This window comes from Aptenodytes patagonicus, chromosome 2 (genome assembly GCF_965638725.1).
Source record: "Aptenodytes patagonicus chromosome 2, bAptPat1.pri.cur, whole genome shotgun sequence".
Taxonomy (NCBI): Eukaryota; Metazoa; Chordata; class Aves; order Sphenisciformes; family Spheniscidae; genus Aptenodytes; species Aptenodytes patagonicus.
In genome coordinates this window covers 106009055-106025425 of record NC_134950.1, presented here as the reverse complement: position 1 = coordinate 106025425, position 16371 = coordinate 106009055, and the positions used below count along the sequence as shown (strand labels likewise).

General features: G+C 36.7%; 1 protein-coding gene across 3 annotated transcripts in view; it reads right to left on the bottom strand.

The window, feature by feature from the left end:
* ATP9B (ATPase phospholipid transporting 9B (putative)) overlaps positions 1-16371 on the bottom strand; it is a 174500-nt gene that overhangs the window by 78280 nt on the left and 79849 nt on the right. For all 3 annotated transcript variants that reach the window (XM_076330651.1, XM_076330652.1, XM_076330653.1), the window contains exons 9-10: positions 13409-13489; positions 3716-3791 (exon numbers count right to left, since the gene is read on the bottom strand). In XM_076330651.1, coding sequence (XP_076186766.1) covers positions 3716-3791; positions 13409-13489 — 157 coding nt within the window. The remainder of the gene's footprint in view (positions 1-3715; positions 3792-13408; positions 13490-16371) is intronic.

Genomic DNA, 16371 nt, shown 5'->3' with positions numbered 1-16371 from the left:
ATAGTTTATTCTTGAGTTGTTTTGACACTACGTGATTTTGTTGAACCAATTTTTTCGTTCCCAAAATTCAAAAAGAAAATAGAAATAGTCTGAAATTATAGCAAATATTTTTCTTGTCACTTGTACTGGTCTAGCAATAGGCTTTTTTTTTTCGCCCTGTAGAATCCATTATTGTAGTATCCTGATATTTTCATGAGCTTTGGTAATCTGCATTCAACATGTAGTTGATAAGATTCCTTGAAACCTTTATACACTTACATTTACTGTTACTGATCTGCAAGATGATTGATTTGTGGTCTCTCTCCTCTAGAACTGTCAGGACATCAGCAACCAGAGCTCAAGTTTTCTGAGGTATTCCCCACATAATTCCCCAAACACTTTTCCTAGCCTGACCTTGACCCTCTGTATCACCTTGACAAATAGCAACGGTGTGTCTTGGAGGTAGTGAGCTCTCCTAGCTGATGCAATGTGTTTTATGTAATATGTCAAAGGGAATATCAGGAAATTCAGCATATATTTAATCACTAGAAGGAGGAAAATAGGAAGGAGAACCCCCCCGCCCAACAATCGTCCTGTATGTCCTATGCAAAACCTTTTTTAAATTAAATAAGGCTTTGTATCTGCAACTCAGCTACGTATTCCTTTCCTGGGCATCAGTGATGTAACTCCCCGTCTCCACCTGTGAGACTGACAGCATCAGTCAGTAATATGTCAAGATAATAGTGCAGGTTGACCAAGAATGCTTTGTAACAACCTCCAAGGGGTTGGCAAGGGCATAACATAGTCCCAAGAGCAATGGGTCACATTTGCTTGGCTTAGTAACAGATGATGTCCAGGCTGCTTAAAGAGCACTGGAGGAAGCAGCCTTCCAAGCTAGGATGCCTTAAAGACTCCCATACTGAAGAGTCTTAAGGTAAATGAGGAAATGTACAGGCAATGTTGCAGGGCAGAACTCTACCCCCTACCATCTGGGCACAGGCTACAAACCCACTTTCTTGAATCAAAGTGGCAAAGTAATAGAAGATTAGGCTTGTGTATGGACATGGTATACTTTTGGGTGAAAAATACCTGCATGTAACAGAACTGAGCCTAGACAGTAAGGAGACTGAAATAGGATACAAGTGTGGTTGAGGTGAGGTAGCTATCTACAGAGTAGAAATAGACTTTCACGTGCTATGGCCTGTTTATTCTTCTGTTTTCACGCAATCTGAGTGACACTCGTCTGCAGACCTTGTGTGCAAGCCTAATCTTCCACTAAGTTTTTCAGATATAGTCAAGGACTGTGACAGGCCATGGTAGAGGAGGGGATGCAGAGGTGCCTGCAAAGTTGTGTAGGCAGAGTCCACCTCTGATATCCTGCCATGGCAGGCTTTAAGCAAGGCAGTTTATGTGTGTTTATAATGCAGTCAGACAGTGACAAGTGTTTTTATTAACAAGATTTTCAGTTGTCACAAATCTTGGAAATTCAATTATGAAGTCTAATTATTTTTTTAAAAAACTATAAAAATTCAAATTTGACTAGCTTAGCATTAGGTATCCTAACTTAGTTACATACATTCAACTTGGAATTGAGATGAAAACAACTGAGTGATACATCAGTTATCAACCAAATCTAGAATATCTTGATTTTAACAATCCACTAATTGTTTTGCCTTATGGTCTTCTTCATGACTATATGCACAGTGCACCTGTAAGACCTTATAAATTCTTTATTAAATAAGCAACAGACTGAAGGCAATAATTTCCTACTCTTTGTTAAAGGCCTAATCCTATCAAATGCTAAAATTACCTCCAGAGAGGTGCTGCGCAATTCTTAAGATCTGGATTTATAATGCCATACAGAACAAGCAAATATCCAAATAGGAATCTGATATGCTTGATAACTGCAGTACTTACATGAGAGGAGCACATTATCACAATATTAAATTGTAGTTAATATATGAGATGACGTAAGTGAAAATGAATGATATGCCAAAGTTTAGATTAAGAAGATAATTAATGTCACAAAATCAGTTACTGAAGGAAATTATTTCTCTCTGCTACCTTAATTCAACCAACTTCCGTATGCACATCATGACACCATTTTTAATTACTTGATCACGTGTTATTTTTCCCTTCAGAAGGGGCTGCAGTCTTGAAGAGCCATTCAATATTTTTACTTTGTATCATTCAGTGAGTCGCCCTGAGGCTCCCTAAGAGTCTTATTCCACTATTCAAAACCATGCTCCAACAAGAGAATTATCTTATGTTTTTCTACTGCCATCATTAATAATGAACCTAAGTCCTTCATAAACAATTAAACCTTCACAAGACCCCTCAGAAGTAAAAAAACCCAAACACACGCTAAGGCATAAATTTTAAGGAGCATTGTTTCCATTAATTTGGGTGCCAACTTTAGATCAAGAGGCAGCAGACATTAGCTACAGTTCTAAACAAAATCAAATCATCACACTAGAAATGAAAACATGAATAGTTTTCAATTAAAATTCAGAATTACTGATTCAGAATTACTGACTTTGCAAATGTATACTCTTTGAGTGTTAGTTTTCCCCTGTATATAAATTCCGGAAAAAGCAAACTCGAAACCATTTACATAGTATTGAAATTCATAATTCATGAGCAGCTTCTTTTTACACACAATTACAGATCTTGGCTACTTAAGTTAAAAACCTAAGTGAGGACAATTTTAGGCATCATCCATTTGACAGAACAGTTTTAGAGAGAACAGTTTCCCAGTGCAATCAAACCAAACACCACTGAGCATCAAAGAACATGACTATCTTTTAAGACTCTGGAAAGGAGCGCTCAGTCACAGACTCCTTTGCCACCTCCTCAAACTTGATCTCTTCCCCACAACCCTCCAGCAGGCCCCTCACTGATGTAAGAAGCCTTCATAGTAGGGACTAACTTTACAAGTTAGGTGGAAACGCTTTTTTACTTTCTTCCCCTTTCTCCACACTCCTCCTCCTCTTGGCTCATGTTTCCAGTTGTTCCAATTCCCTATCTTAAATCCTAGTTCCTTTTCAGAAATCATGCTCTCTGATTCCTTATTCTCAGTCTTTTTGTGCAGAAGAATAACCACAGCCCTTTTGATTTTTCTTACATAGAGCGAAAACAGAAGAAAATAATTTTCCACTCTTAAAAATGGCTTAAAGCCTGAATACAGCATCTAGATAATGTGAACTCCTTATAATATCTGAGACACATATGAAACATTACTAATATTCAGATCCAATTATTTTAAAATTACATAACTATATAACTAATCTATACTTTCTGATTAAGATTTTGCCTGATAAAAGTTTTTAAGCAAACTTTACCTGCAGCATGGAGTATACATAAAAGAAAAACTCCTAACAAATGCAAAACCACCCTTGCTTTTCAGCAGGACCCTATCCACAGCAGTTTACAACCTGAAGTTTTAATTAAAACAAAAAGGTCAGTGAGACTTTAGTGGGGTACAAGGAACAGCACTACTGAAACAGCAAAATTTAAGTAAAAAAAAAAACTATTAAGGAGGATTAAAAAGGTATGAAAATATTGTGAGTAACATGATGAAACCAATGGGAACGCAGACAACAGAGGAGCAAGAGACTAATAGCCTGGAAGACAGAAAGATTTTCAAAAGCCATTAATATTTCACATTGTAAAAATAAAGATACGCTTCCACAGAAGTTTTTAGATACATTACCAGCTTTGCTATTGCAACACTTACCTGAAGCAACAACCGTGCTTGCCCATAATGTATTTTCTATGCTTAGGCTTTCATGAACTGCTGGATCACTGTCTTCCTGTTAAAAGTATGAACAGCTAATAAGTAAATCAACATCACAAATAGCCGTAGTTAAAAACAATGCCAAACCATCTGAATAACTTGCACAGGATGTCTGCGTCCTTGTATCAATCACTGTATAATAGTAATTATTGCACATACTTTACTTGTCTGTATACACACACAAAAATAACTGTCCAAAAAGTGAAATACTGATTGAAGTTCGTATTACTCAAACCCAATTATATTCAAAGAACTAAAGTCAATAGTGTTTTAAAAGGAACATATTCTTTTCCTCAGATGTATCAAACTGCAGAACAGTTTGCTATACCAAGCAGTTAAAGTGAGTTACGAACGCTAACCACCAAAAATTAATACCCTGTTCTCTATGACAATTTAAATCATCTATAATTCATACAATAAGGTATGGTCATCATCATTTTGCAACCCAAGTGACATCATATCAACTTCAAGGAAGAATATTTAGACTTTTTAAAAGAAATGCACAGTTGGGTTGTCTTGCCACATACTTACAAAATACATATCCAATGGGAAAACACTTCCATTAGAAAATTGATTCCATGATTATTTTAAACTTTCCTTTTTTCCCCTCCCCTCTCCTCCCAAGCAATAATGGTCCACAGATTGTAAACAGACTTCATCTCTCATAATCAATTTGCAGCATGTACAGATTTGTTACTCATTAGCAGCTGTGAAATGTGCTGTTTACAACTAAAGGAAACTTTAGGATGTAGGATAATCAAATGTATTTGATCTAATTACAGATTGTGCTAAACATTTTGCAGGAAAAGGGGGACCACTGATTTACCAAAGTACACAATAAATTCTACATAATGTCAATAATCAAAGCCTATGTACATTTTTCATCTCTATTTTGAAACAACCACCAAACACAGGATGAGCTGCTTAGAAATCTGTTCCTAAAAAAGAAAAATCTCAAACTGAACAGATACATTTTTGTGTGTACTTCAAAAGATCCCTGCATAGCAAGGAAACTATAGCTCTTATTCTCTTAGAGTGAAGCAAAATCATTGTTTAAAAGGCATAGAGAACCATTCTGTCAAAAACAGAGGGGAAGAGAGGGAGGATATGGAATTAGCTATAAGAAGAAAACCACAAGTTTTGATCAAGACTCATACAAGAAGTAAAAATCCTGTCAAGAATCATCAATGTTCTATAAGATTAATCTTTCATTAAGAAAAAGAAATATTTTTTGATTCTTACCTAAGGAATTAATACTGCAAGAATTATTTGCCATACTCCTAACAATTAAAATACATTAGGTTTGAGACAATAACAACCACAAGCCCACTCTAATGGAGTAACATAATATCATGTAGGAATTTTCAGTAGTTGGGGAGTACTACAAAGAGCAGAAGTGAATTCCAAGATATTGCTATATAACAGCAGAAGTACTTCCTCTTGATAGGCCAAGGAATGTTCGGTTGTAGACAACTGAAAATATATCTCTGAAGGTAAAACAGGATCAGCAGCTATAGCAATGTTCAAAATTATTGGTAGTATTAGTAACACATGAAGTCTCGATCACTGAAACATTAAATACGAGAAGAGTATTCTGATTGAGCTCAAAAAAGTAGAATTTGTAGCAATTATCAATCATCTTTGTAACACTCGGTCACTTATTTCTGAGATGAGTGCCTTTGATAGGGTTCATCCACAGCCTAAATTTTTGGCTAATTTTTCCTAACTTCATAATGCTTAGATTCCAGGTTTGATTTACAATTGTTCCTGGGTTATTCGGATTCTGTGATTATTTTGGCCTTCTGAAAGCCTAATTAAGCAGCGTATAGACATGTAAGTAGAAATTATCCAAGAATACTAGTTTTTCCAGAGGAAGATGCTAGTAATATAGTCAAAATACTAACTGCAGCTGTTTAGGGCATGGCAGTCGGCGGAGAGATTGCCATCTACACCTATAATGTTGAAACATGACCACGTCCAGTATAAGCTTCCATATGGAACTTATTTAGAGGTTTCAGAATCTGTTTGTACAAGGCTAGAAATAGGACACGAACTGGCCATATGCGACTTGAAAACAGATACTGAATTTTTTCATTCCTTCCATGGGCTTTTCAAGAATTGCTGAACCTAACAGGACAAGTTCCCTGAAATTCTTTCATACTTCCATACAGGCAATGCCGATTAGCCATTTGTGACAAGAGTGGAAGGCTGTTACTTTCAACCCAAACGGTGGGCCTGGCACCAAACAGGAGTCTTAATTTCACACAGCTTTCCATAAGATGCACAGATTGTCCTCAGTCAGCAACACACATGCTAATGCTGATTACTTTTTATCATCCACAAACTGTTCTGCATAGTTCAAACTGTTTCAACTTGCTTGATTTTTACAATTCTACCTACCATCATACACTGCAAAAAAAAAAAAAAGGAAATTCTGCTCAAGTATTCTGAACAAGAGATTTATGGAATTTCTCACTGCATCACTAGGTCAGCTGAAAACAATATATAGGTGTACAAGGAAAATGCTTTTATTTATAAGAACTCACTACTGTACCTCAAAGAGCAAATCATGCTAGAATTTGTCAGAGGAGTCCCCAGCAGGCATGTAATAGGATGATGCATACTAATGGAGAGCTAACCACAAAGATCCCACATTTCAGTCAAACACTGCAACGTCACGGAAATGAATGGGTCAGTCTTTTACAATCATCAACGTACAGTGTTAGGACACAGATGTGAATACCATACTTGCAATGAATTTAGTCTCAGTAACTGAAAAAGCTTTTGTATTTTGCCCTCAGAAGTTCCATACAGAATACCTGTTGTCCACAGTGGAACTCCAAATAGCTCCCCCCAAACGCTGAAAGAGATAATTTCCCATCTACCACTTACTAAAACTGCAGTCATACTAAAGTAGTCATTTTTGTATTATGTTGAATTCCAGCATGAAGAAAGAATTTGAATTTTGACAGGAGCATTGTATTTTAACTAGCCATTAGCACAGAATTAATGTACAGAATTAGATACAGAAAAGCTGTAGAATTCAAAGAAATGTTCGCTGCTGTATCTTTGCATACCTTTATAATTGTAACTTTAAATAAGACTAAAGTAAGACGTCAAAACAAAATAGCTATAGAAAAAACACCTATGATTTAATAGTTGGGTAATACTGTAGGTTAATATATCCTACAAAAAAGCAGACAGGAGAAATTCCATACTGTGAAATGTAAAGCGATGCACACAAAGGAAGAAAACCATCCCAACTTCACAAAGTGAGGAGCTCTGAGCTGACCAAAACTACTCAGAACTCGTAACTACTCAGAAATTGCCATGACTACTCAGAAAACAAATTTTGGGATTATTAGAAATCTACCAAAACATTAAATAGTCAAGAACAAGCTAAATGCTTAGAATTACTAAGAGAGGAAAAAAAAACAAACAAAAAATCATGCTACTACAAAGAAATCCATGGTTTGCCCAAGTCTTAAGTATGTAGTTCTAAATCCCTCCTCCCCTCCCTTATTCCACACAGAAAATAAAAAGAACTGGAAAATGTTCAAAAAGGGCAACAAGGTTGGTCAATGTAGCTTCCATACTAGATATGACTAAACCTGAACTCTAACGAGGAACATGACAGACATCCATGAAATGGGCACCTAGAAAGGGAGGATAGATACTACTGTCTCCTACCAAAGAAGAAGTCATAAATAAAGCCAGCAGAATTAAAACAACAGGCAATTGCTCTTCATAAAAATACGTCATTAACCTGTACAACTTCTTCCTATTTGAATACTAAAAGGTTACATAGGTTCAAGGAAGGATTGGGTAAGTTTAAAGAAGGAAAATTCATTGCAGGTTACTTAAAGAAACCAGCTCTGACTCAGGAAGTTCCCACATCACAAGTTGTTAAGAGACAAGAATCTTCTGAGGAGGCATTACCATCTCCTTACTCTAGTCTTACTCTCTTTCCCAGCAGTCTGCTTCTGGCTATTGTCAGGAATAGGATACTAAGCTAGGAAAATCTTTTTTTCTGCCTTAGTTTATTCTTCAGTTAGCAGATTTTAAGGCAGTGAAAAGTATGAAACTCTTCCGTACTACAAGAAGAAATCAAAAGCCCTGCAGTCATTACGGAGAGTTGACAACATAGCCAGGAAAAAGTCACTTGTCCAATGCCTACCTGCTACAAGACTTAGTGAAATGCCTCCTCCTAGGTCATTCAAAATAGGAAAATATCTAATGAGCTATTTCTCTTTCCACTCATGCCATGCTCATCAACAGAATGGTTTGGCCGATCAGTTAGCTTCTGCTTATTTCATTATGATCCTTTCATGTCTTTACACCCTCATCTAACATTTCCACCTTTCTACAGTTCATTCAATTTACCAAATACCACACCTTCCATACCCAAACGGATGATGACTTAACTTTATTTTTCATTTGTCATAAGTTACTCAAATGAAAAATAAAAAGTATATTTATGGGTTACGAGTTCAGCTGTTTCACATTATTTTTATTTCTACTTTTGGAGAGATGGTAGGGATAGATGAAGCAGGGAAGGGACAAGGACTCCGATTCCTGAACAAGACCAGGTCTGTGGTAAGGAGAAATGGTTCTGCAAATTTTCTGATGCTACTACAGCTAACAGAACAATATATGTTTTGGGGTAAATGAAATCCATCACTCACTCTAGTAGCAGAAATTTGACATACAAGGGCTTCTTTGTCCAGCTGACGAAGTTTCCACTTAAGGTCTGTTGGGTTGCATTTCATTTGGCAGCTGTATGTTTATTGGCCTTTAAATTCTGAATTAAGGTCATTACCAGAATAGCACAGTTCAGTGTTGCATTCAAGCTTCATATTCAGGCTCAGTTTTTGAAGTCATGTGCGGTATTGATCATAGAGGTTTAAATTGTTGTGCTGGTTTCAGCTGGGATCAAGTTAACTTCCTTCCTAGTAGGTGGTACAGTGCTGTGTTTTGGATTTAGTATGAGAATAACGTTGATAACACACCGATGTTTTAGTTGTTGCTGAGTAGTGCTTACACTAGTCAAGGACTTTTCAGCTTCCCGTGCCCTGCCAGCGAGAAGCTGGGAGGGGGCACAGCCAGGACAGCTGACCCAAACTGGCCAAAGGGATATTCCATACCATATGATGTCATGCTCAGTATATAAACTGGGGGGAGTTAGCTGGCAGAGGGGTGACCACTGCTCAGGAACTGGCTGGGCATCGGTCGGTGGATGGTGAGCAATTGCATTGTGAATCACTTATTTTGTATATTCTTTTATCATCATCATCATTATTTTCTCTTCCTTTTCTGTCCTATTAAACTGTCTTTATCTCAACCCACAAATTTTACTCCCCCCCCAATTCTCTCTCCCGTCCCACTGGGGGGGACAGTGAGCGAACGGCTGTGTGGTGTTTAGCTGCCTGCCGAGTTAAACCACAACAATTGTCTACAGTTCCTATTCTAGGAAATTAGTCTATAGCTCTTGCATGTGTAGAGAAAAAAGGAATAGATGAGCAGTGAAATAAAAATTGAATATATCCCACTCTCAGTCCTGAATTCATAATACCACAGATCATGACAAATTTCAAGCAGCCATTTAAAAGGTTTCAAAGCTACAACTTATTAGAATTTTTTTCAGATAACGACAGAGGCCTTTAAGACTAAATACCTAATCCTTGAATGAACTAGTGTACCACTTCCATTTGACCTTTTCTAGCCCTGTTCCTGCCTGACAGGATGCAGCACAACCAACCCCACCAACTTTAGCAGGAAAGTGGAAGAATACGCATTAGTTTAGTTGCATCACTGAAAGAGATTCCTTCCCCACCCCAATCCCACAGTTAATTATTCTTGTTATGTTCCTTTTACTGGCATATGTATTTTGGACAGGGTCAGATTAGGTTCTACAGACGTTAGCTTCCTAGTCTGGCTGTCCATATGGCTGTTAGTGCCAGCAAAAGGAAGGTGAGTAAAAAGGAGTTACAAAACATAATACCATTCCCTTCAGTGGCAACATAAAATTAAGCCAGACTGAAGTGAACACAACCATTGCTTCAAAACAGGTAATTCTCTAACAGCAAATATGAAGTAAAAAAATGACTCAACATTCTCTCTACTAAAATACAAGACTTATCCAAGAAAACATCTGTATAATTAGCCCCAGGCCAGAGATTCTACTCATAAATTAATACACAATTTTCAGTGCTCACATCTCGATATGTATTCTTCCAAAGTATCAACAGCTACATGCAACAGGCTTTGCATCAAGGTAGTTTTTTTAAACATCCAACAAGGTGCTAAATGATACCAAATAGTTCTGTACCATAGAAAAAAAGTTTATTACAGCAGATGAACTAAACTCAAAGGAATCAGTTCCCTGAGATTTCTACTGGGGCCGGGGTGGGGGGGAGGAGATTTAGATATATTCCCAAAGTAAATGAAGAGACTGAGGTGACAGCACAGAGCTGCAATATAGGAGAAATTAAAGGAAAAGATTCTTAAGGGAATGGTGGAAGAAGGACCCAAATTTAAACAAAACACAGTGTCCTGGTTTCGGCAGGGATAGAGTTAATTTCCTTCCTAGTAGCTGGTACAGTGCTGTGTTTTGGATTTAGGATGAGAACAAAGCTGATAAGGCACCGATGTTTTAGTTGTTGCTAGGTAATGTTTACACTAGCCAAGGACTTTTCAGCTTCCCATGCTCTGCCAACTGAGAAGGCTGGAGGTGCACAAGAAGCTGGGAGGGGGCACAGCCAAACTGGCCAAAGGGACATTCCATACCATGTGACGTCATGCTCGGTACCTAAACTGGGGAAAGCTGGCCAGGGGGGCTGCTGCTCAGGGACTGGCTGGGCATCGGTCGGTGGGTGGTGAGCAACTGCATTGTGCATCACTTGCTTTGTGTATTATTATTATCATATTATTATTATTATCATTTTATTTCACTTATTAAACTGTTTTTATCTCAACCCACGAGTTTTTCTCACTTGTGCTCTTCCAATTCTCTCCCCCATCCCACCGGGTGGGGGGAGTGAGCGAGTGGCTGCGTGGTGCTCAGTTGCTGACTGAGATTAAACCATGACAAACAGCCAAGGTCAAAAGCAGAAGAGAGAATTTCCACGATTCTGCACAGAAGCTGTAAGCAAAAAGGTAAATAATACTGGTCATGCCAGTACACACTGATGTAATGCTCTAGAGTACTCTGGGCTCCAACTGGTAAAAGTTGCATTAAGAAGTATGGCTACCTTTTATTCTCTTTCTACAGACGTGTTTTTCTCATGCTTTTTCAGAATTGATGAAATAGCTTCCTAATATCAAGCCTACATAGGAGCATCAGACAGAAGAGAAACTCTAGTAGTTACATCTGTGTAAATCCCTGTTCTGTGCATCACTATTTCAAAATAAGCTCAGCCAAGACATGGATGATGACCTGAGAACAAATAAAACAATCTCACACATTTTCACAGAACACTAATTTAGTTCACCTATTGTTTCTTGGTAGGATGTCCAGAAGAAGGGAGAGGAGGAGAGGAATTAACTTATGCCATTATTTAAGAGCCGGACATGATCCTTCCTGCATGCCCATGCAAGGACACACACTCACTTTTCATGCACTGACTGCATATAACGCACCAAAATCCATGGAGGACAACAGAAAATGACTTCATGTGAAAGCTGGCAGACATCAATAGAGTATAGCAGAGCTTTAACTCCTCCTGACGCAGTTATGCAGGTGTATTGCAAAAGGTATCTTCTGTCAGCTATCAGGTTTGCTGTGGACATATTTCTCACATAGAAGTACTTAAGAGAAGTTGTTCCCTCATAAAAAGTCCAGAGCTGTGCACCTAAGTTTCTGTTTTGTTTTATGGTCATGCACTTTTTGAAATTATCTAAGTTTGTCTTCTACATTGTTAGTACTCTGTCTTCATAATGGGGAAAAAAAAGAAAAATCAATGTGCTATTACCCTGTCAACCTACCCTTGCAAGAATTCTTTGAACATCAATGCTTAAGTAGGAAAAATGTATGCATTAGCATCACTAAGCACACTAATTTTTTTTACTTTAACATAAAATAGGAATTAGATGCAAAAACTGATTTAGTGTAAGAAGCAAGGGCTCACAGCGGAAGTAGAAAGATAAATCAGTAAACAAGTGTCCTATAAAACATTTCACTATGCAGAAAGTACACTGTTAACAAAAAAAAAGGTCTTCTAAAAATATCTACAGTGTGATCCACTGTGAACCAAATCTGAGGACACTGCCCTCAGATGCCTGCACCCACAAGTTCAGTTTAAACTGCCCTTCCTACTGAAGCAGTCAAAACACCACATATGTAAACCTGAACACATAAAATGCATCAGGGTTATTTACACATATCAGGGATGCTTGAATCATACAGCTCTGATTACACATACAAACAGAACCCACAACAGGGAGCAACTGTTTAGTGACGATTTCCCAATGTCTCAATTACATGTACCAGAGTTGTTAAAAAGGCTCTGAGGAGTTCAGTTTATATTTAGAAAGGTATACACTTAGCTATTGGGACAGGAATAACATGAATTTTACAGCTGTTAATATAAGTTTCATTTGGACAATTGGTCAATACAAGGTTTAAGTAAACATTGTTGCTCACAGGTTTAGAACGTGTGGGCAAATGACATTTACTTTGTAGGCAGCATGAACTATATAACTGGTATAAATTGGTCTTCGAGAGCCAACAACTGCAATATCTCATTCATCAGTGTACTTAGAATTGTGAACTGGAATTCCAATTACTGAACAAAGTCTATTACCAATTTGAGTCACTTGGGTAAAAAACCCTTTTCTCTACCTCCATAGTAGTTAATTCTCTCAAGTTATTTTAGGAACAATCAAGAGGAATGAGTCTACTAACACAGAGTTTGGCTAAAATAAACAAAGCAATCACTATATCCACTAATATAATGCTACAAATCTGTAAAGCAATTTAAAAAAAAATAATTTACTACCTATTAGGACACGCTGCTTTAAAGGGTTAACTTTAGCAGACCACCTTTTGAAAATAACAGAAAAAAGTCAAAGAAATTATTGCATTATTATCATATTTGGTTTTGAATATAATTATACCTAGAAAAAAGATTTAATAAAGCCCCCATAAGCAGCTTTAGGGTTTTTTTTACTTTTTGAGATAACTGAACTTTGGAAGTACTAGCTTTCCCTTGAACAGAAATGCTGTTAAACGAGGCACATTTTTGTTGCACATAAACTGGCAGTTGCATTGTCTCAGGCTACTGAATATATTCAACTTGCCACTTTTTTGACATATATGAACAATACATTACATGCCTGGAGACAAACAATATATACTACTATACAAATGGTTTCATAAAAGAAGATTATAGTGATGTCAACAAATAGCCAATTCTCAGATTCTGCTTTTTTCAGATATTCTTTTTGTATTAGCTGTCTGCAATGCGTATTTACCAGGATACCTTTTATATGAAGTATTGCCACGGCAGGAACATGGAAAAAATACTGCTGTAAAGCTAAGGAAAGATCTGATACAACTTTGACACTAAGCATAGGTTTCACTTAAGCTGAGAAATGGAAGAGAGAAGTAGAACTGTATTTACATACACTACTTACCCGGGTGAAGGTACCCTCAAAACTGTGAATATCCAGTTGTGGCTTCTGAGCATAAACATAAGCATTGATTGAAAAGAGATCCTGTAAAACAGATTAATGTATTTACTATTATTTAAACTCAAATTTAATCACATATTTTGAAGAACCTTTTAGTGGTAAAGATTCCAGTTTATGACCCCCACCACCCCACCCCAAGTTAAGCTCACAAAATTTTTACCCAACTAAGAAACACGCTGTTTTTTCAGTACACCTTGCTATAAAGGAACCAGATCCAAGATGATATTCTAAATGTGTTGATAGTTCAAATACTAAACTGTTTTACATTTATAACATGAGTTAGAAATTTTACCTAATTTATTTTCCCTGAACAGGCCCATTTTAATTTATAATAGTATAATCTTAAAATATTTTCCATATATTTGTTCTTTTAAAAATAAAGTGGGGTTTTTCTTGTTTTGTTTTTAATGAAACCAGAAACAAAATACTTTTCCAGCAAGGACAAAGCCAACTGAATACAAGAGGAAACAATGAAATTGATTCAAGTTCTCTTTAAATGCTCAAGCACATTTGCAGTCAACCCATGAGAAAACCCCATCAGCTTCAAGAAAGCCTGGATACATCAACAGAATTACTCAAATGCTTGAAGTCAGGGATACGCTAAACTAGTCTGATAAAATTAGGTCTAATATACGTAGTACTACTACTCACGACAGCAAACAACCCATGAACATTCCTATCCTAAAACTGAGAAGAGTAAGAGACTCTTAGATACTACAGTAGCAGGCTCTATAAATAGATGGCAGTATGGTATAAACAGAGGAAGGAAAAAAAAAATCTGATGATTGTTAGATCTTAAGAGCTGTCCCTAGAGGCCCAGGGAGGAGCACCTTCAAATTCTAAAACAATTATTTCATCAGGTGATTGTTCTGAAACATCCACCTCCCACAGAAAGAATACCGCAAACTAATTGTTAAAAACCTGATACAAAGGACTTTCTTCTCATCACAAAAGCAAACCTTTTGGTGCTTTTTAGATGGTCAGGACCAACAGCAGCTAAGAGATTTCAACACTAGTAGACCACTCGTGCATGGATCCACAATCCAATTTCTACTCTGGAGAGGAGCAGATGCTTGATACCAAATCCCAGTCGATCCAAGAATCATAACCTCTCATGAAATGCAGGAGTGTCTACCTTCTCACCGTATGTAGTGCCTAACTATTTGGGTTATCTCCATCCTTTATTACTGGATGAATCTTGCAAAAAGGCTAATCAGACACCATCTCGGGGGAGCAGATTACATGGCTACAATACCCTGTTCACGCTAGCTAGAATGTGCTATCTTCAAAAGTGGAATTAATTTTACAGCCTCTTTCATGGATGCATAACCACACCTTGGTTCAAGTGTAGCTATTTTTAAAAGCATGCCATTGTTTTTTGTTCATAATTTTGAATATAGTAACTAACTACATTTGAATATTACGTAATTTGAACATTACAAAAATTAACTAAAGGTGCAATTGTCCACCTGTGTTAATGTCTTAAAATCTGACACATTTGTATCCTTTTGTTTGCCGATAAAATGGCTACAGATTTTTGAATATCATTATTTTTTCACTTTTCCAGATCAAAATGATTTTTGTTTTAAATCTATTGTACATTTATCAAACATGTTTGACTTTAGTTTAAAAATGTGTAGCTCTATAAATAATGAATTTGTATTTCTATTTATATTCTGCAGACAAGAAATATCTCACTTCATACCTTGCAAAAACACACAGCTTTGTATGTCATATGCTTTTAAAACATGAATCAAATCTAAACATTAACTCTCACAAATTATCTTTATCTTAAACCATTAGCCATTTATTGTAGTCTTTCACAGGAAGTTCATTCATTACATCCTTGTTCTTCCAACCTACTTTCATCAAGTTCACGAGAAATAATTCATATGAAACTAATACACATGTGGTGTCCTGTATCTTCATCATTCACTTCTTTCCCATCTGTTATCACCTACAATTTAGCTAATCCAGGCTATTACGTGCTTTATTATGCAAAGAAAAATAAAGAGTTTCTCAGTAGTGGATAGCACAGCAGAAAACTAATACCACACACATACTCATATACACAATAAAAACTGCTAGTGAAATGCGTCAACCAAGAACTTCTCGCTTTTCAAAGAATGCCTTGGTGGGAAGCAACATTAGAATAAAAGGAGGCAGAAATATCCACCTTTTTAAGTATATTGGCCTTTGTACAGTAATATATTTTCCTGATTTCTAATCTTTCTATTCTCTTCTACTGTGATGTTCTCCTTTGTTACATTTTAAATATAAAAATTTCTACCACGTTCCTTTGGTGTCTCTTCATGTTTTAATTCTCCTTTAGTATTTCTGATTTAACACCTAAACGTTCATGTTTTCCTTTTTTCTTTTTTTGAATTTCAACTCTGAAATAAACTCACTTATCTTTCTGAAAAACTGAGATCTGCACATTCCCTACACATTTGTGGCATTACTCTGGAATGCCACAAACTAGAACCGACAGAGTATTCCAAAAGTGCATGTTTTTTCCTAAAACTAAAAATCGTAACAAAAACCTATGCTCTGAGAGAAATTCGGGGTGGTAGTTCATTGGCATTTCATTCATGAGTAGTAGAAAGAAAAGACATACAAGCACATTACATGTGCTCAGTAGCTTTCTGAAGTATTTTTTCATTATTAGGGTAAAGAAAAGGAATAAGGACTTTTTTTCTGTAGCCCAATGCTCTGTACTCCAAACAGACATCTTTCTCAGGCCAATAAAATACAGTAGCTGAAGTTTTACAATACAAGGGAAAGAAAGAGAAATTCAAAGAATGATACAGTTATAGAAGACAGATTACATATGAACTGCATTCAACAATAACGGTTACTGTAAGAGTACAAGCGCTGCTTGTACCTTGTGCTGCTATTCCAGCAGT